Source organism: Dreissena polymorpha, chromosome 1 (assembly GCF_020536995.1).
Source record: "Dreissena polymorpha isolate Duluth1 chromosome 1, UMN_Dpol_1.0, whole genome shotgun sequence".
NCBI lineage: Eukaryota > Metazoa > Mollusca > Bivalvia > Myida > Dreissenidae > Dreissena > Dreissena polymorpha.
The window spans coordinates 126,574,904-126,596,127 of NC_068355.1; the positions used below are offsets into that span (position 1 = coordinate 126,574,904).

A 21,224-nucleotide genomic window follows, 5' to 3' on the forward strand; every position below is an offset into this window, starting at 1 on the left:
AGAGCAAGGCTCATATATGTTCAATAAACCAAAGATAATCAAAAACAAAATGAGACATTTAACCCTGTACCACTCAAAAACGCACTAAGACACATTCGAGAATAAATTTAATTTAAGACCTTTCTTACTATATTAAAGTTTTAAAGGCTTTGCTTCCAACCCATGGATACTGATGAGCAGCAAACAGCATAAAACCTGAACAGATTGTGAGTTACTTGCAGGCTGTTCTGGTTTTATGATGTTTGCATGTAGAAATTTTAAAATTTCCTCAGAGCAGGAAAAGGTTAATAATAACACAACAGCAATTAAGTCATTTTAAGACTTTGGTTCCAATCAAAGTGCCATAGCACCTAAAAATTTGGTATGTAATTATTTCATTTCAAAGAATGGCACAGTGGTAAAGAAGTTTACTCTAGAAGACCATGGTTTAAATCCCCATGAAACCAAATTATCTTTTTCTTTTATCAATACAGCCTGGCTTAAATTGAACCGATGTTCATACTTATGCAAGTAACTTGCAACTGTCTAACCAAAATTGGAGATGGTGGAAGGCAAAATTAATGGCTGTGCAACTTAAATTATCTTTTCATACTAAAACAATATATTGTTGATTTACAGTATCTTGTACAGCATGCATCTAATACTACAGCCAAATTTGCTTACAAATAATATTACAACTTTACAAGAAGCACAAGTCATTGAAGACTAAACTTTATTGCATCAACCATTTAGCAGGAATAAAATATAAAGAGAAAAAATATGGCAATTTTGTCATCTTAAAATACAAGTGTTGATATACAATCCCATAGCATATAAAAACGACAGTTTACTATTTATCCGTTCTATATGTCAGCATAAAGACAAGATGGTATTGACTGTGCAATGAAACACAAGCAATTCTATTACAATTGCTTTTAATTATATGATCTGTACCTTCATTAACATTCAAGAATTTTAATATAAATACATGATGAAAGATGAGCTTGTTCTTGTCTTAAAATAACTTGTAACTTTGCAATGACCAAACAATACAACTCAACATACAAATTATCCAACAAAATATATTTTAATGACACAATATTTTATTCAACAATAGGAATAGCTTAAGGTTGCAACGTATTACACTAAAGTCACAGTGTCAATCTAAGCAAAGAGTAAAATCATAAAGAGATGTTCACAACGGATGATGTGCAAGCTGTCTCTGACTCAGATTTCCACATCAGATGATGGTCAAGCTGGTTATTAGAAGGATGTGAACAACCGATGAAGTGCATGCTGGCTCTAAGACAGATATCCACAACAGACATTGTCCTTGCTGGCTCTGATTCTAATGTCCACAAGTAAATAACATGCAAGCTATCTCTGACTGATGTCCTTAACGTATGACATGCAAGCTGGATCTAACACAGATGTCCACAACAGATTACGTGCAAGTTAGCACTAACACGGATGTCCACAACAGAAGATGTGCAAGCTGGCTCTAATACTGATGCCCAAAAGAGATGACGTGCAAGCTGGCTCTTACACGGATGTTCACAACAGATGACGTGCAAGCTAGCACTAACACGGATGTCCACAACAGAAGATGTGCAAGCTGGCTCTTACACGGATGTTCACAACAGATGATGTGCAAGCTAGCACTAACACGGATGTCCACAACACAGGACATGCAAGCTGGCTCTAACACGGATGTCCACAACACAGGACGTGCAAGCTGGCTCTGCCTCAGATATGTACTCAGAAGATGATGTTCAAGTTGGGAACACTGTTACAGCTATAAAATACAAAAACCATGTTTCATACTTGCATATTATTTTACTACCTGTATTTCTTCCACAATAAAGTACATTATACTTATTATTTACATTCTGCTATTGATATCTGAAGGTTTACCAGATGCTTTGTTTGTGTGAAGATAGTTCATACCATAGATTAGCCGTAAAACACTTTTTAGACATAATGTGCATTCGGCTTTAAGCAATATAGCTCAGAATTCACTGGTTAAATCAAAGTTGTTGGGCTAAATTGGCTTGCTATGCAGACAAAATGTAGAGTTTTGAATCTGTGTCGTATCTGGTGTGAATGTTGTGTTATTTTATTTGGTCAGTATATCAGACATGTACACCTGTTATATGTTAACTGTAAGAGTTAAGAATGTCTTGACAGTCATTGTGTTTGTAATACATTGTGTTATCTTTCAGATTTGTGTGACAGTTAAATATAATAATCAATAATCTTGTTCTGCATGCCGGTCAAATTGTTCCGTGGTAAACACCTCCCCACTCGTACCTGTTTTTTAGTCAACTTGTACCTACCCTAACTAAACCTGTACCCGATATACAGAAATAGGTGTAGGATGGTTAGCTTTAAAGTCAAACTCATAGAGACAATGTTTTTTTTCCTCTTAATGTTTCCACTAAAATTATCTAAGCATTTTTCACGCAAGTTGTTTGCTGCAGATATGTATAACGCTGCTAAAGTGTTGATGAAAATTGACACTTGTGTTTGGTGTCTTTCAATGATTTGACAATTGTGACAAAATAAGACAAATGTAACAAGTCGAATAGTTTGAATGAGGTACGAGTTGACAAATTTGGAAACGAGTTGACCAAGGTACGAGTTGCCTTTGGGAGGAATTGCCTGTAAAGCCTTGTTCTTTTTCTTTGTGAAGGTGTATACGGTGCTGGACTAGAGCACATGACTACCATAACAATAACTTGGCTCTATACTTACTGAGCTTAAGGGAAGATTTTTCTTACCCACAAACACTACTGTATTTCATTTTTTGACGACATGAGTCTGACGTGATTATGTTTTACTAGAGACGTTTGCATATCGACAAACCGTGAAAACAACACTCGATACTCTTGAGCTGTTTTAATTGCATTCCAATTCATAATTCGTGTATGTTAAATACTTACCTCATGGCTAATGTCATCAAAATTGATCATTCTTTCGCCCTTTAAAGGTTTTGTGTTAATGTGAAACAACCGTCATCGTGATGACTGCATGAATGCTGGATAAGACGCTAGTTTTGATTGGTTCACTCTAGGTGTCGGAACCAATCAAATTTTATCGCGTAACCACATAGCAACCCGAATTTCGTGCAGTAATTCAATGCTATTGAAAAATCGCGCGGAGTAATGAATCTTCCGCGCGATTTTTCATTAGCAACCCGCAATTTACATAGCAACCCGAGATTTGTACAGTAATTCAATGCTCAATTTTCGCGGACGATATAGACTTCTTAAAATAGCGTTCTACAATCTCCGCGCGATTCTATACACTACTTTTTGTACAGAGTAGGTTCAGCGCGATAAATTGAGCCCGCTTTTTCTATACTAAAAGATAGTTGTTCCGACGGAAATATATGAAAGTTCCGCGCTTTTTAGATTTCGATTTTTATGTATTTTTTTTGGCCATGTTGACATTGGTTTTTCGCGAGAGTGAAAGTTCCGCGAGAAATGAAAATCCCGATAGTTACTATATAATTATATGTATTTTAGCGGGGGTCCCCTTTGGCTTTCCATATTCAACAATGCAGACACCTGCGTTCATCAAGCAAACACCCATCTTGGATACACGCACATCGTTATGGAGGGATTTGAAGTATCCATAAATCGAAATCTCTCCAAGGCACACCCGATGTTTAAAATAATGGCACCGCACTTCATGTATCTGATGACAATCAACTATCTTGCTTTAGATATCTTGCTCGGGGAAGGTCAATTTATGAACACAGTCGTTTCTGTGGGTACGGAAGGAGCCTACGAGTTGATCAGGCGTTACCGAACCAAATGGAGGCTCAACGTTGAAGGAACGCTCCCGGCGGACCTAAAAGAGCGAGGTGTAGACAGCACAGATGTAGTTCCTGACTATCCCTTTCGGGATGATTCGCTGCTGACGTACAACGCAATCCTACAATACGTAACAGACTACGTTCACCTCTACTATCCATCCGATAAGGAGTTGAGTGAAGATAATGAGACACAGAACTGGCGGGCAGACCTGGAGAGACCAATACATGATGGTGGCCTTGGTATTCTTGGTGTTGAAGGGGTCGACGGGAGATTTACATCACGTGAACAACCGATTCAAGTAGTCACGAGCATTATCTACACGTGTAGCGCGGGTCACGCGGCAGCGAACTTCAAGCAGTACGACGAATACGCATACCCTATGAATTACCCGTCAATGCTTTGCGGAAAGCCACCTAGCGACAGAGGAAGCCGTTCCGAGGTTGACGTCATACAAACCATTCAACCCCGCTTGAATCACTACCAAGTGATGACGATATTGAAAGTCCTAAGTGATCATTCATTCGGGAACCAACTGGTTGATTTCGACCAACGGTACATCTATGACCCGAAAGCGATGCATATTGTGAAGAAGTTTAGAGCCGATCTGTGTAAGATTCATAGAAAAATCCAAAAACGGAACATGGAAAGAGAAATCCCGTATGATTACATGGATCCACTTGTAATACCCAATTCTATCAATATTTTAGTACTTTGAACAAACAACGTACTTTATGTATCCAATCTGAATATCCAACTATCTCAATGTTTAAGTAATTTGTACAAATAACCTTCTTTATATATTCAATTGTAATACCCAATTCTATTAATATTTGACTACTTTGTACAAACAGCATACTTTGTGTGAACAGTAAGATGTGTGATCTGCGGATTCCGGGATCAGTGCCTGAAAGCCAGTGCAAGATTGATTTGTACAATCATTCGTGTTGATATCTTTTATACATTTTAACCAAATATCAGAATATTATTTCACTTGATTCTACTTTATTAAAAGCTATCTAGCATTCCTTGTAACGCTTTGCATTGCTGCTATATCATGTATATCTTTCTTTGTTAATGAGTATGGGACTGTACTGCAGACCAGTTTTTGTATAAGTGATACAGGGCTATAAATATATGTCTGAATTTTGTCATTGTTTCGCATACATGTGCTCGTTTATTGGTTCTAAATAATTTTTAATTGTGTTGCATTTTCGTCGCATGCCATTATTTCCTTTATTGAATGACTGAACGTTAAAAGTATAGCTTCTTAAATATGTATATTAAATTGTTGTTGTTTGTCAAATTGATATATTTGATTGAAATCATGATATACCATTTCATGTTAGCAAATTGTGTGCTTCAATGTAAACTAATCACGCTTAATTAAGAATGTTTAATGGTCAAATGTTTGTTTCAATATGACATTGAAATTATGTGCTTTGTTTCCTTGGGTTGGTTTATATTTACTTTTTCATATATTGTCTATATATATTATTCTGCTTTTTATATAAACTAAATCTTTAAATTACCTTTATGATTTCTTAATTGAATGGTTGTTGTTTTGATGTTATCTTCGAAAGGTTAAGAAAAGTAATATGATATCAGATTGAAAGGCCAAATGAATTCGACATTTATGACTTAAACTGCGGAGTAGAAATACCATTAGATTTACTAGCACATATCTTATCACTTCAAAGATTGATTTTTAAGCCATGTCCGAACGCGAACTTTACTTTCGAATTAAAATATGGTACCAGTTAGAGTAATAATCTGCATATGATTATTTTCATTATATGTATTCACAATACTGCATTAGAGGTAGCCCTAAGTTCTTAGATGCGATTGGAACCAGTCGATCCTCGAACTTGCAGTTGTTTCAATCACATTACTTTCTGAAATATTCAGACATTGGCTTGCTTTTTTTACGTATTGCGAAGACTTAAGATCTAAAACTTGCTATTTATTTGCTCTATTCCATTGGCGAGTTGTTTTAAAACAGCACTGTCCTTGCAATTTGTAAATTTAATAGAATGAACAAATATTGATAAAAGCATAATGACAAAACAGAAGCGAACGCAATTGTTCTATCATGTTTGACCACTTGGACCCATTGGATTTGTATCAAGCCCGTTTGAGTTTAAGCATTCTCAGCTAATGTCAAGATCAATTGTCAGGATACGCTTTAAAATCCCAGATTGATTTGATTGCAAATCTCTTTAATTCAGTCACACCAGCTGGAGCAGTTGCTCTGCTCCCACTTTCATTCATAAACAGCTCGGTATGATCATGCCTATATTATATAAATTTGACGCTATTAAATAGGATTTACAATTAATTTGTTTTTTCAACTTAACAATAATATATGTTTAATACTTCTATTTTAATAAGAAAAACTAAGAAAAAATACGTTGTCAACATAAAATGTTCGTTAAAAACAAAGAACATAAAGTATGAGATGCATATTATCTTAAAATTCCCTAATAGCGTAATACAATTTTGTATGGAAATCAACGACATGATTTTCAGGAGATTGTCTTTAGCAAATATAGCATTAATTCTCAGACAATAACTAGCAAGTCTCTTAGAGTCAGATATTGGCTTAATTAATGGAATATAAACATAATACAATGTTATTGATGGTAATTTGGCGATTCCGGGTGTCGGTAAGATACATTGTTTACATACTAAAGAATAAGAAACATGTACCTAGCACTGATATTTAAACGATCACATAGGTCGTTGTAAAAAAAATCAAGTATCTAAGTTAATCAAATAATGTATATTCAATTCAAGACATATAAATAAATGGTTGTTAATATAATGGACTTAAAATAAAACTATTTATTTTTATACCACATTCAACTGAAGTAAAGCATTACAAAGCAAGGCTTATGCTTATTTCATTTTCTTGGATTTAAAAAGGAAAACAACAAATCATATAAAAAATATCTAACATATTAACAATTTTTAATGAAAATTAATCGATTTATCATAAAACATTAAACAGTTTTAAACAACTTAAACTGCTGACTTCATAAAGGTCAATATCCCGTGGCACCAAAATTGCATTTACATATGGTATTAATCTAGCGATTTCGTCATGTTGAAAGTTGTATATTCTTTCTATGGCAAATTTACAAATTCATACACTGTAAGAATTTCGCTTTATCTTTAACGTTGCGTGTCTTTAGTATGTAAAACAAATGTTCAAACTGTGACATAAATGTTGAGAGTGCTTGTCTTTCAATCACATGTATATTGTTTTTGTTCACTGTGTATGGCGGTATGAAGACGCATATTACGTCTAATTGCTGCTACATAATACCGCTGTCATTACGGAAATGTTGCGCTAGAAAAAAAGACATATTGCTACCCATAAAACATGTATTAAGACATTAAGTATCATATTTAGGTCAAAATTGACTTTCGAAATTGTATGGTTAGATGCTATGCCCTATATTTCATTACAATCAGCACTGTGCGTCTCACTACCTTATGTTTTATTGTAAAATTAATGTCATGAAACATTTTCAACATTTTTTAAACACCGTTCAACTTGTGTACTGATTACCTTTTGCAGAAAATTAAAGGATTGAGAAATTACAATAAGCCCAAATCCCTGCGTTTCAAATGTATTATTGCCTTTGGTTTGAGAAAACTGTGCTAAATGCATGTACGTTGTCGTCCCAGTTTAGCCTTGCAGTTAGCACAGGCCAATTGGGGGCGACACTTTTATGCACTTGTTCGCATATAGGAGATATATTCTTATTCGAAATAAGGCGACATTAACGCCCCATGCCATTTGTCTAAATTTCCCAGAACAATTGACTTATCCAGAATATTGCAATCCTTGTACCTACGAACAGAAGTCAATCAAGTCGTTAATGTATCAATTTTGCTCTTTGGCGATGGCTTTCGCTTGCTAGTTGCGGCACTTACTTTAATACACTTCATTACGTTTAAGGCCATTTCATGATCTAATGAGCCATTAATGTTAAACACTCTAAAAAGCCTTTTAGATTTAATTTTTTTCTTCACATATTTTCTATTTTCATGGTTATGTGCATTAAAATCGAGGGAAAAAAAATCATTCAAATCATTAAACATTTCAGGCATTCAAAGATATAACCGCAATGTGTCTACCCATTTTGCATCTTAACCATTCGATTACAATATTAACTCTTATGATCCTTACTATTGACAAAGCAAAACTAATTTGGTATTTATTTCTACATAAAAGCCTTATATATGCATGCATAGTACCAAATGCGGAGTTACCAGTGGAATACATACAATATCAACACACATCCCGTGTATGAGCTAGTCTCAGCAGTCCGTAACAGACCTAACTGGCGAAGAATCCCTCAATTCTTCATAATGGAGTAAGGAAGTGTTTTTTTATTTATATTGAAACAATAACATAAACTGCATAGAATACCCCCCCCCCCTACGCACACATACATATCTTTTACATTCTTAACAGAAACTAAATTCAGGTGTAACATTCTGGATTATTCAGTGTATTTGCCGCCAACAACATAATGGTTTTTATAGTCTCTGCTTCTTACCCAATACATTCATAACATATCATAAGGCCTCGATCGTGGTCCAAGTATGCATCATGACTGTATGACGAAAGTTGCGGATAGGCGGGTGTAGATTACAGTCGCATAAAATTGCAAAACAGATACCGCATTGTGTGTGGAACCCACCGCCGTCATTGAGGATGGCATTGTCAAATAATGTATTGGTTAACACCAAAAGCATCAACGTTTGTACATTTTTTAGCTGTAAATGACACAGAAACTGTGATAAGACCCCAATTTGCAGGTATGGAAACAACGTGGAATTCACCTTTAAGATATTCCAATTTATCTTTATAAAGATAAACAGGGTACTTGAACAATGTTGACAAATGATCCTAACTTTTTCTCCTGGCCACTGCATAGTTCCTTAAATTGAGTTAGCGTTTATTCGTTTGTATAGAATATAAGGAACTTGGCCTAAATTATATTTTATTATCATACATTTATTATGCGCCCCCAAAATTTTTGGGGGAGCTTATAGTCGCCGCTTCGTCTGTCCGTGCGTGTGTCCGTCCGTCCGTGCACAATTTTTGTCAGGGCTATTTCTCAGTAATTAATGACCGGAATTCAATTACACTTTATGGGAAGCTTCACTACAAAGAGGAGATGTGCATATTATCAGCCGGTTCTGGTCGGATGATTTTTTACAGTGTTATGGCCATTTGAAATTTTCCATTAACTGTACATATAGTGCAATTCTTGTCCGGGCTATTTCTCCCCAACTACTGACTGGAATTCAATGAAGCTTTATGGGAATCTTAACTACCTTGAGGAGATGCGCATGTTATTTGTGGGTTCTTGTTAAATGATTTATTTAGAGAGTTATGGCCCTTTGAAATTTTTAAGTTGCTGAACTATCCATCGTATTATTTTGTCCGAAGTTATGCCCTTCAAGACGTTTCCTTTTATCTGAATATATAGTGCAATATTGTGACATAAACAACCTTTTGGGAGCATCACCCGTCTCCGACGGTTTCTTGTTCTATCAGAAATGGAAATATTTAATAAGCTGGACCTTTAATTTAATAAGTGGTGTTAATAAATCGCTTGAATGAAATATCCACTATATTCTTACTAATATTTGCATTTGTTTTGCGTAATTATGGCTTCTTGTTTCACTTCTTTATATTCTAGTAAGATGCCATAATACTAATTCCGTATGTGTGCTTAGACGTTTGTTGTGGCATTGCTGCGTTTTAGTTCCTGACTTAAGGTAGATTGCAGCCTAATGATCACGATGCCTAACCAATACGGATAAAACCTGAAACTTTTGTGCGTTTCTAGCTAATACACAAAACGGCACCGGATCATATCAGAAAATAATGATAATGTTTTTAGTGTTTTCTTTTATTTTCAAGATTCTTTTCTTTAAGTTATAATTTTTCACCAAACCAATATTCCACGGATCAAATAAGTCAATCATTCGGTAAATTTTATAATCGTACTCAGTAACAAAAGCGTCTATTTGCAGTGGGAACCTAAATTGCCCAACAGTTCATGCACCAAACCTATGGAAACGGACGTAAAATACAAGTATTCGTCCATATAAATAATGAAAATCAAACTTCTAAGCTAGTTTCCTGATGAAAAAGGAAAAATTATTATCGGACATCATTGAGATAATGAATGAAGGTTTAGTTTGTAGAAAAACAAGTATTTTATATGTTTCTTGTAGGCATTACTATTGCCAAGCAATATATGTCCCCTACCGGCTCCACCATTGTCAGCATTTTTTATATATATATTTGTTGCCATAGCAACCAGAATTCTTGGCGTATGTACATAATGAAAAGACGTGCATAATCGCCATATTGCCATCTGACCATGTTTCAAGTTTCATGAAAAAATATGAAGAACTTTTAAAGTTATCGCAGGATCCAGAAAAGTGTGACAGACATACGGACATATAAACAGACAGACTCAAAGACCGACGCACAGAGCGCAAAACATAAGTCCCCTCCGGTGAAACCGGTAGGGAACAATAAACATAAGTATAGTACGTTTAAATAATATATTGGATAATGTTGATATGGTAAACATTTAAAGCATTTCTTCAGTTTAGATTGTTACATGAATGGGTCTGTTATTTGTCGTCCCTCAGCCCCAGAACACTATCTAAATGCATGAAAATGCCATGACTTTACCCTGAATAAGATTATTTATACTAGGCATTACATATTGCAAATTGTATTGGTTCTTACAAATTGTTGCGTAGAACACATGCTATTGTAGAACGACCTTTTCATCAATGATATTTATATCATATAACAACCCTTTGTATATAATTGCAATACTGACGACAGATAACAAATAATGCACACATTGTAAGATAACTTTAACTGTCCTTAGTGCAACAAAGCATATCAGTACTTCTCTAACCTTTCAATGCATATGTGTAGAAAGTTGGAATCACACAAGTGTGATAAGTGTGGACACATGTTCAAGACCAAACGCTACCGTCGAGAACACGTGAAGGCTCATGATAACCATGAACAACATAATTGCTTTGTGTGTGGAATTTTTTACAAATATATCATGGCAGGAGTATAATCAATAAATGTGTTCATAAGAAGCTTCCTAACACAGTATGGCAGACAAGAATTGAACTTATCAAAAACCACTGTACCCGTTGTTGAAGCTTGTAAAAAGATTTTTGCGTCAAAATTTAAGGTGGGCTTTAGAAACCAAATAAGAATTATAATTTGTGTTGTACATTGTTATTTTGTACAGATTTTGTTGAAGTCTGTCAAGGCCAATGCAACTGATATTATAGAGATTTAGTTCAATAATGTTTGGAAATATAAAATGATTATATGCATTTGGGAAGACCGAATCATTCATCACTCTTAGGAAAGTAGCGAAACTGTTCGGACAGTGGTATAAAGTGTACTACTTGTTGGAATCCTGTATTTATCGAGTTCCATAGTTATTTTTTATACTGTTGGTAGACTGTGTTGATAAACAAATATTAAAAATATTTCAATATAAATACATAAGATCCATTATCTTGTCATGTTTAATATGAACCTTATTTATTGTTACCATTTAAGACATCTTTTAATTTTAAATGGCATAAATTGTATGCACTCTTTAATATTTTAATTATAGCTTTTTCATTTCTCAATATATTTAATTAATTTGATAAAATATTTGAAAAAAAAAAGATTTGAGTAAATAAAAAGAGTTTCACTATTAGGAAAAAGTCTATGATTTGAAGTAAAATGTTACATTCTTGAATTTTATTTGTACTAAAATGAGATAAAACAAGGGACAAAATTGTCACAAAACCACAAAACGTTTTACAAAAAAAAGAACAAAAACCGTCAGATTTCAAGGAGACAATTCAAAATGTGCAGTGTTACCCCCTTTTTAAATTCACTCTATTTTTACTCGATGCGACCTTGATTTAAATTTGAAAAAAAAATCTGATGAAGGGAGACAACTCAATATGTGAATTGTTACTGATTTCATAGTTACTCCCCTTGTTTCAAAGTCAATCTATTTTTAGTTGTGGTGACCTTGACCTTGGAGATATCGACGTAATTCTTTCGCGCGACACACCGTCCAATGATGGTGAACACATGTGCCAAATGATTTTTTTTAATCTCACAATGAACGACATAGTTATTGCCCGGACAAGCTCATTGATGGCCATTTTAGACCTTTGAACTAAAAGTGTGAATTCGACCTTGGATATATCGACGTAAATCTTTCGCGCGACACACCGTCCAATGATGGTGAACAAATGTGCCTAATGATTTAAAAATCTCACAATGAACGAAAACGTTATGGCTCGGACAACCTTGTTTCGCCCGCCAGCCCGCCCGCCCGCCGACATTCGCCAATCTAATAACCAGGTTTTTCCTTCGAAAACCTGGTTAAAAAAGCACATGTTGTTTTTAAAACTTGCTGAAAAGCACGTTATCATCTGTATATGTATCAAGTGATTTCGTGTATTATCCGGTGTCGTGTTTCCGGAATTTATTCGATGCCAGTATTTTATGGTTTCGTCTTTTATCCGGTGCCGTGAAATCAATATGCGACCCTTTTAAAACGCAAAATGCTCATGTTTTGATGTTGCCTGTTATGTTCTATGAATATATTATACATCTAAATGATTCTTACAACATTATAAAGTAGAAGTAGTATTTTTGTTTCTCTCCAGCTACAAAAAAGCAAGTATTTTTTAACTATTTCATGACTATGAGATAGTTATGGTTCATTTATTTTCGTATGGAATTATGAAGTAAACCATGAACTGAAATACCACGATGTTCCGGGAGCAATAGTATTTGGCATACCTACGTGGTGTTGTTGCCATGCTTACTTCCAATACAAGGCACATCCTGTATTTCGCCTTGTTTATTTTCTGATTTTATCCGGTGCCGTTTCGCGTATAAGCTAATCAGCAGGCCGCAAAGGCTACTCAGGGAAGACACTTTCCGCCTAAACTGGATTAACTTTCTCTTAACTAAAAATACCATAAAAGCGGTAAGTGTCGTCCCTGATTAGCCTGTGCGGCCTGCACAGGCTAATCTTTGACGACACTTTACACGCATGCATTTAACCCCCTTTTCACAGAGCACGTCTAAATACATATCTTTCAACAGATTTCAGAAAAAGTGTACAACGTCTTTAAATCATTGTAGAAAAAGTGTCTTGTGAGTTATATCTATGTATTTGAATCAGGTGTAATTTTGAAAAAAAAATGATGCCTTTGAACGAATTACTGATGACGACTTCAGTACGTGTGTCGAAAAAATATGTCATGAAAAATATCATATAATAAAAATAATAACATCTTTGAAAAACAATGATTCGGTTTCTTCTAAAGCGCCACCTATGATTCAATTTAACCGGCAGCAACATTGTCAATACTATATGGACCGATGAGTACCTTTAAAATTGATTATGATTTTAACTGTGTTCATATCATTGTTAACATGTATATCATCATTTCACTTCATGATTACCTTATCGCAAATAATGTGACATTTTTTATCTAGTTTAAGCTTGTGTTAATTCAAAATCACTAGTAAGCACGTTTACAGATTGTACTCCTTATTACCTTTATTTAATAAGCATGGCTTTTTATCAAAAAGTATAATTTGCTTTTGATCGCATACATTGTCACTGTCTGGTCGTCGTATTTACACTACGTGTTAATTTAAATTATAAGAATGGTGGTTTTGCCATGTTCTAAAACTTACAGTACAAGCTATGAGTTGGAAAAGGAAGCCGTTTATACATGTACACTTGGTCTTTTCTTATCTATTTATCTATTCACCATTGTTGAATATGTTAACATATGCAAATTTGTAAGATCTCTTGTATGTGATCAGTCATGAACTGTCGCGTTTACAAACTTGGGAATTGAAATTGCAAGCTTTTATTAATTACACGTGTATGAAGTTATAAATATCTCCCATAAAGTTGAATTGTGTATAAGTGTTTTGCCTTCTAATAGTAGCATAGAGAGAATATAATGCCCCACTCAAGTGCAATAGTCGTTTAAGTTAACTTCTAAAACACATTAAAGTATACAACCAAGCACAGCTTCTTAAAATAGTGTGTATGTGTGTTATTTATGCCTCAAATTAGAAATTAAATCTTCATAAGCAGCATTTGTACGGCGAAAGTTAGCAAGGGGAACGGTCTACCAATCGTCCTTTAAAATTAATGGAACATTGTACAAGGTGAGAACAAAACAAATAAACATGCAAACTGTGGTTTTGTAAGGTTACAGTTAATGAAGAAGGACACCAGAAAAAGAGTAGTAATAGCCGCCGTAAACGCTTTGGGATCCGCTGCCTTTATTTTCCAACCAAACCTCATCTCCCTCCGTAATTTTGAGCACAAGAGTCATTGCACACTGCTCCCACTGATTAGTACATTGGACCTTTGCCATCACTCGGCCATTGTGCATCAAGCCAACTCGAATGTCTACCGCCGAGAGCAGAAACGACGTTGTGAACAAATAATATCCGCTGACTAGTGCAATGAAGACGCCGTGGTTTGCGTGGTAGCCACCTCCGTCGTTGAGAACAACACTTTCAAAGTCGATGTTTTGATTAACTCCGATTCCATCTTGATTGATAACTTTTACTGCAGTAAAGGCAACTGGATTTGCGACCATACCTTGGCGTGCCGTTCGTTGAACGTTGTCGGCAATAGCTTTATACAATAGAGTAAACACGATTATAATACAAAAAATATATCGAATAAATATGGCTTGCAAAATTTAACATAATAACAATGAGCATTAAACAGGATAATTACTAAAGCTTTGATGGGGTACTTATGCCCACAAAACAAAACATATTCTCACTTCCATTAGTTGTCCTGGCAGATCTATCAATATCCTGTGTTAACAATATCCTTGTTGATTTCTGATCACCGGTATAATTGTTGTGAATTCCTTGTTGTTGTGGCAATAAATCATGTTTGGGTGTCATGGGTTTCACTGGCGTTAAGCTTTCTTCTCTCTGAATGCCGTGAATAATCCGTTTCAGTTCCTTTATTTCCTCTGACTGTTCTTGCAACTTCACCTCTTGAAGCCTGATAGTCTCTGTCTGTTGTGCATCTACAAAAACAATTTTTTTAATGATAAGATCTGCGTTGTAGAAAATGTAATTTCATTGTAGAAATATATTAAGTTTTAAGTCTTTTAAAGGGCATTTGACTCATACATTTTTGTCAATGTATGTGATATTGAACATGTACAAGGGAATTTTTATTCAGTCATATACATTAGACGCATTCAGGAATTAAGTAAATGTGGTACAGTTCACACGGTAATATAGGGCATAAAGAGTATAGATTTAAAGAAAAGACCAAACAACTAGAGTTACCTGTTTTTAAAAGTGATAACACTGCGGCTTCTAAAAGCGCCAAACGCGAATAGAGATCAACCTCCGCAAAAAGGCTTTTAGGACACAATAGCAATATTAAGATGCCACGTATGTTCATTGTCCAGGCAGTGGTGTTCCCAAATGGTTCGTTATCAGCTTTTATCTGACCATTTAAAATGATGTAAATATTCAACCTGTCACATTCTATTGTTCAAACTTGGTAAAAATGGCGATACTAAGATTAAATAATTTTAATTATGTTTACTAAGCATGCTCATTTGGATGTCTGAATTTGAGATGTATGAAACCATGCGTGTTAAGTATAACTCTGTTAAAACTTTTTAAAAATTTACGTTTGATTCTATGTGTATATTAATGACCCAATAATGATTTGAAAACAATATATCCATGCAAGTGTATTTATAAACGTAACGTGTTTAGTATTTGTTCTAAATGTTTTATAACACGTTTTAAGAAAGGTGGTTAGCACGCACAAGATATGTACAATTATAATAAAACCGTTTAAATAAAAAAAGTTCCACAAAGACAATACACTGGGATTTTCATAGTGCTGTGGTGATATAAACCTTCTGCTACCGAACGATCATACTTAAGACTTGTGTTGAATTTAGATATCTTTAGTTTTGCACATGATCGGTTACTGAATTGTCTGATGTTTAAGTGTCGAAGATCGCATAATTCTATTTCACTGCCTTTGGGAGTTATGGGCAAAGGCAAGTAATCTCACACCAAGACATAATTTTTGCTTACTAAGTAGGATTGAGTTTGTGTGAACGTAAACATAAACTAAACGTATTGGTTAAAGGGATATGGTTTTGTTGAATGCAATGTTAACCAGAGCATAGCATTGAGCTTAAATCCCGTGCCGACGTATCAGTAGCTGACTGGTTTGTAACATCAAACCCATAACAATAAAAGGATAGCTCATTAGACTGGATATATTAATTAGAGCAAAACATTCACATACAAATTGTTTAGGTTCAATCCGTCTATGATTTCAAAATTACTGAATACATCAACACAAAGAAAACGTTCTGAATTTGTATTTACCCGCCGTTACACCATCGCAGAACCTGAAGTATGGTGCGACAAACGAGTGCAATCCATCACATTATACATCACAGTACTTTGCAATTTATGAATTGTGTTATTTCTACCAAGCTATGCAATTATACAGTCAAGAAATCCATTATTTGGTTTAGTTTAATGATGCAATTATTTTAATGTTTCTATGAAGAAAGTTGAAAGCTTGTATTACATTAACCACTCAAACTTTGTGTGCAGTTTAAATACATACGCGATTCTAAGACCGGCTTGACACGTGTGTTTCTATACCGCATTAACTAATGCAATTTAATGACCGCCTTGACAAACGAGTGCAAGCCATCACATTATACATCACAGTACTTTTCAATTTATGAATTGTGTTATTTCTACCAAACTATGCAATTATACAGTCTAGAAATCCATGATTTGTTATAGATAAATGATGCAATTGTTTCAATGTTTCTATGAAGAAAGTTTAAATCTTGTATTACATTAACCACTCAAACTATGTATGCAGTTTAAAAACATACGCGATTCTAAGACCGGCTTAACAAGTGCGTTTCTATGCCGCATTAACTAATGCGATTTTGTGACCGCCTTGACCTGTAAGCTCCTTGGACAACATATTGAGAAAGTATAAAAAATAGCCCTTTGTTTTTGTTTGAAACAATCACAACCTGGATTCTGAAAGAAATGGTACACAGGTATTGTATGTGTTTGCCGGTATTAAACATTGTTATGCATATGAACTTAATATTAAAACAATATTTTATTATATATCGTGTCTAAATCATTTAATGATATTCGCGTTTTCATATGTGTTAAGTTTGGCTATTATTTGTATTGGTGTAATGAAATTTTTGATACATATTTTAAATATGTTTATTTTCGATTTAGCTAATCCAAATCGAATTGCCTTGATCCTTTAATCATTAGAATTGCATTTTTCAGAGCGAGGTTTAGTACGCGTTGATGTTATTTGTAATTATATAATGATATTAGAACCCACCCAAAATGATGAAATTAAAATAAATGTAGAATAATATTGCGTCTCAACATTGCCACGTGAAATGAGATGAAACCATACATACCGCAGGTGCTAAAGCGTCCTATCGTCAAGGATGAATGAATTTTATCGTGGGATTGTTCAGAATGACGTCAAATGATCACTCGTAAAATGTTAAATCAAAATCTTAACTTATAATTGAGATATTTAAGTTTGAAAGTGTTGCGTTAGAAAAGTCTCCAAATGTATATGGCAATAATAAAACTGTTTGACATACAAAATCGAACTATTTGCCGTGAATGTCATACATATTAATATTTTACAATAAAAATGAAAATAAGGTTATCTATAATTTAAAATCAGTAATGTTTTCTAACCTAATAAATACCAATACTGCGTATGTATGCATTGATCTGAATATAAAACCCAATCTGTAACGTTAAAACTCATAGCCGAATGGCTAGTCTTTGTCTGTAATTTATAAAACCCGTCTAATTAAGCATAATAATAAGCAGCGGTTTGTTCGACAAATTAAAACTAATTCTAATAAAACTTCAGAATCAAAGCACATATAAACTCATATTGAAATGAAGCGATATCACTGAAATACACACTGCATCTTGTGAGCGTTGTTATTTCAGGAGTGCTGCAGCATCCCAAAATACAGTTTCGTGCCCGGCTCACATCCTCTGATACTGCAGAGAATGGTAAAGATGTGGTGTATTCCTGGACATTGTACACAACGGCATGTCTCTTGAGACATCATGTCACTACAGAACTGATGGGCAATACATTTTTTCTTTAATACAGGACACTATCGTGATGTCCACGTGTGACATAGTCTAGGTGCGATCTACCTCTTCCAGTTAACTGTTTGATGACGAAATGCGTTCTAATTCATTTTCTGGATGACTGATTCGTGCGTGATATAAAACCGACATGTCCATACAATATATTTAGAAGTTTGCTTTTGGAATCAATCGATTTGCATTCAAAATACAAACAGTAGTATCTGTTTTACTATGCTAGCATATATAACAAAATGAGGTTTCTCCTTAATTTAAAAGTTCTGATGTATATACGATTATGTTTTATGTGTGTTTTAGCTTTTCTTATATAGGTATGCTTCACTTATACAAATAACAAGCAAAATCGCAAAAAAAACACTAACAAACACAATTTATAGACGTTTGTTTTCTATTTTTTTTTAATCATTGTATTGTTAGACTTAAGACTTTTTCATCTTTTTGTAAATACATGTTGTTTTATAATGGTTTGTTAACGACCAGCCTTTTTATTGTTGATACTTATTTAATGTTTCTTGGCGTAAAATTGCATAAGTTCAGCCTAATATAAACCCGGTTCTTTAAGAATACACAACGTAATATTTTCATTTTGTACGCAATATATGTAACGAACTTATACATGGGGTGCATTTTTTTATAGTGACACGATTAAAATAACTGCAAGAATAGCATCGTTATGTAACGACAACATTTATTCCGTTATAAATATAAATATAAATACTATATCACAATCACTTTAATGAATGTGATTGGATTGTGCTTATTTTCTTATTTTTGAAAATAAAACTTTATTTAATTAATTATAGTTATTCAATTATAATTTAAAAATAGTTTTATTAAAATATATTTTAACCTATCTTATTTAAGTATTACTGTGCTCAATAATGTACGGGGATCAAAATGCTATTCAATTAGAAAGCAACTCATGTTTATTTCTTGATTAAGTAAAAACGAATTTATGTCTGCTCACCATGGTTTCGTTTTGATTATTTAAACGTTTAAACTAATTACAAGATGACGCATGGAGAGCAAAAACATGATCCGTTCAATTATACATAAACGTCACTCCTTGTTAAAATACTAGATCCAATTAAGAAGATTGTATTCGACAGTTTAATGCAATACTCACTCAATTTACTTCTAAAAGATCACACACGATTTGGTATAATTATTTCAAAGATATTTATGTTCAACTTAGTCAATTACTTCATGTACAGTTTTAATATACAATGTATTTAATGATAATAAACTTTAAGTAGTGTACATTTTGTGTAATTGTATCTTCCAAATAATACATTTCGGAAACATACATAAAATGTAAAGCTCGTGTCAAATTCAAAATAAGAGTTAATTTGCAAACAGCTTATTTTCAAACGTATGGAAGTTCCATATTCTCCTTCGCGTGCAATAACCAATATTCCGTATCCGTTGCTTAGTGATATAGGCAATCGGGCGTTTACATAGCGGACGGTTAAAACATCACTCAGGGCACGTCAAACCTTGTTCGGTTGCTTAACCTGTAGCTTTTAAATTTGACTGATGCGGAGTGTTTTCAAAATGGCCACCTAAGACAGGTACCCACGTTTTAAATAATTTGTCAGGAGTCACCTCATTCAAGGAGAAACGGAGCACAAACATCAAATACAATAACAAACTTTTAATGTACTAAATAATATACGTGTGCATGTGTTTTGTTATTTTTGCATGTACAGGAGAGTAAATAGTCTATATGAAATGACATGTTAATCTTAGCAAACCTCCAGTTTGCACAAACATCTCACACACATCATTTTCATTTAAGAAAACATAACTGAGAACAACTCTCCATGTAAAATAGTGTAAGACAGTAATACTATGTTATTTAATGTTTGTATTTGTTAACGTGCTTTATTAAATTTATTTAAACGACAAGATCGAAAAAAGAGTTACCATGTTATGTGCGTATATCCGCCGACCTTATGAAAGCGCATATCTTATTATATACTCTGACTTTTATTTTGAAGATTATTCCGTTATGATCGCAGTTAAACACACCTTGACACCCAAGTATATGTTGTCGCAATAATTATATCCCATGCGGTTTTCGAAATAACATTCTCCGCCCGCACTATAGATACACAGCCGACTCTATTGCGTCAGAGATGCGCGACAAACGACGAAGATTAATTAACAGATTAATGCTAGTACCATTTGTCCATATTATTAATAGAAAGAGGCTTTACAATCTTTTCTCAGTCTTGATAAACTTGCTTGCAAGGTTGCTTTGTCAAATGCTTGTGAACTGTCAGACCCTGTTCAGAAATTGATAATGTGTTATTTAAGAACTCGCGCATTTTTAGTTATAAATATTCTATACATGTATTTCTGACGCAGCTGCAGTTTCACTGAGTTTATATTTACGTTACTTGAAGTATATTACAATATAATAACCTGTCAAAGTGTTTTATTTCATGTTCCTGTGTTTGTACCATGTATTTATTACGCACACGCATTAGATTTTCTTCCAAATATTCAATTACAGAATGTGCATATGTTAACTTAACCAGGTTTAATAGTGTGTTTTCCCTTTGGTTTTCATTCTAACAGATATTACAAATGTGTAGATATTAAATATTCCATCAAAATTCTACTGACGCATGAATATTTGAAATGAGATAACTTATCCAAACAGTTTTATAATTTACAAACAGTCATCAATTGTAATATATTTGTAAATATTAAATATAATTAATATACCACTATAGTATGACTATTTTAGATGAGATTACTAAATGTTTTCAGCGTTTTCAATTTTAAACATCTTAAAAATCTAACGCATTAGCCCGAAATCGACTATATCGTACATAAATGGAATATTCTTAAAGAAGAAATCCAGCACAGGCTAAAATACATTTTTTTAAGTCTAGTGAATAAATAACCTTGGTAATTTAGACGTTTTCACTGAAATGAATCGTTGATATTAGTTGGTTTAAACATATTTATTCAATAATGTGTTTTACAACATAATGTACAAGCATCTAAAGTTTATAGGATTGGAACGATAGCTAGGCTAGTAGGGTTCCTTTCCTCATTGATATTAGTTGTTAATATTGTAGCAAATACTTTGA

At 33.9% G+C, this 21,224-nt stretch overlaps 2 protein-coding genes and 1 long non-coding RNA gene across 3 annotated transcripts; 1 reads left to right on the forward strand and 2 right to left on the reverse strand.

Annotated features, from left to right (window-relative positions):
* Positions 1-698: 698 nt before the first annotated feature.
* LOC127849135 (uncharacterized) lies at positions 699-3,525 on the reverse strand. The gene is made up of 2 exons (XR_008034836.1): positions 2,922-3,525; positions 699-1,774 (listed from the first exon to the last, which is right to left on the reverse strand). It is a non-coding gene; the product is annotated as an uncharacterized LOC127849135 (long non-coding RNA).
* Positions 3,526-3,528: 3 nt separating this feature from the next.
* On the forward strand, positions 3,529-4,515 carry LOC127849968 (polyunsaturated fatty acid lipoxygenase ALOX15B-like; the record flags this gene model as incomplete). Its single annotated transcript, XM_052382733.1, has 1 exon — positions 3,529-4,515. A coding segment is annotated over one exon (987 nt), but the record flags the coding sequence as incomplete, so codon positions are not given.
* A 9,528-nt stretch (positions 4,516-14,043) lies between these two features.
* LOC127849077 (uncharacterized) lies at positions 14,044-15,383 on the reverse strand. Its single transcript, XM_052381803.1, has 3 exons — positions 15,238-15,383; positions 14,715-14,969; positions 14,044-14,560 (listed from the first exon to the last, which is right to left on the reverse strand). The coding sequence occupies exons 1-3, from the start codon at positions 15,353-15,355 to the stop codon at positions 14,133-14,135; spliced, it is 801 nt and encodes a 266-aa protein (XP_052237763.1). The 5' UTR covers positions 15,356-15,383; the 3' UTR covers positions 14,044-14,132.
* Positions 15,384-21,224: the final 5,841 nt, after the last annotated feature.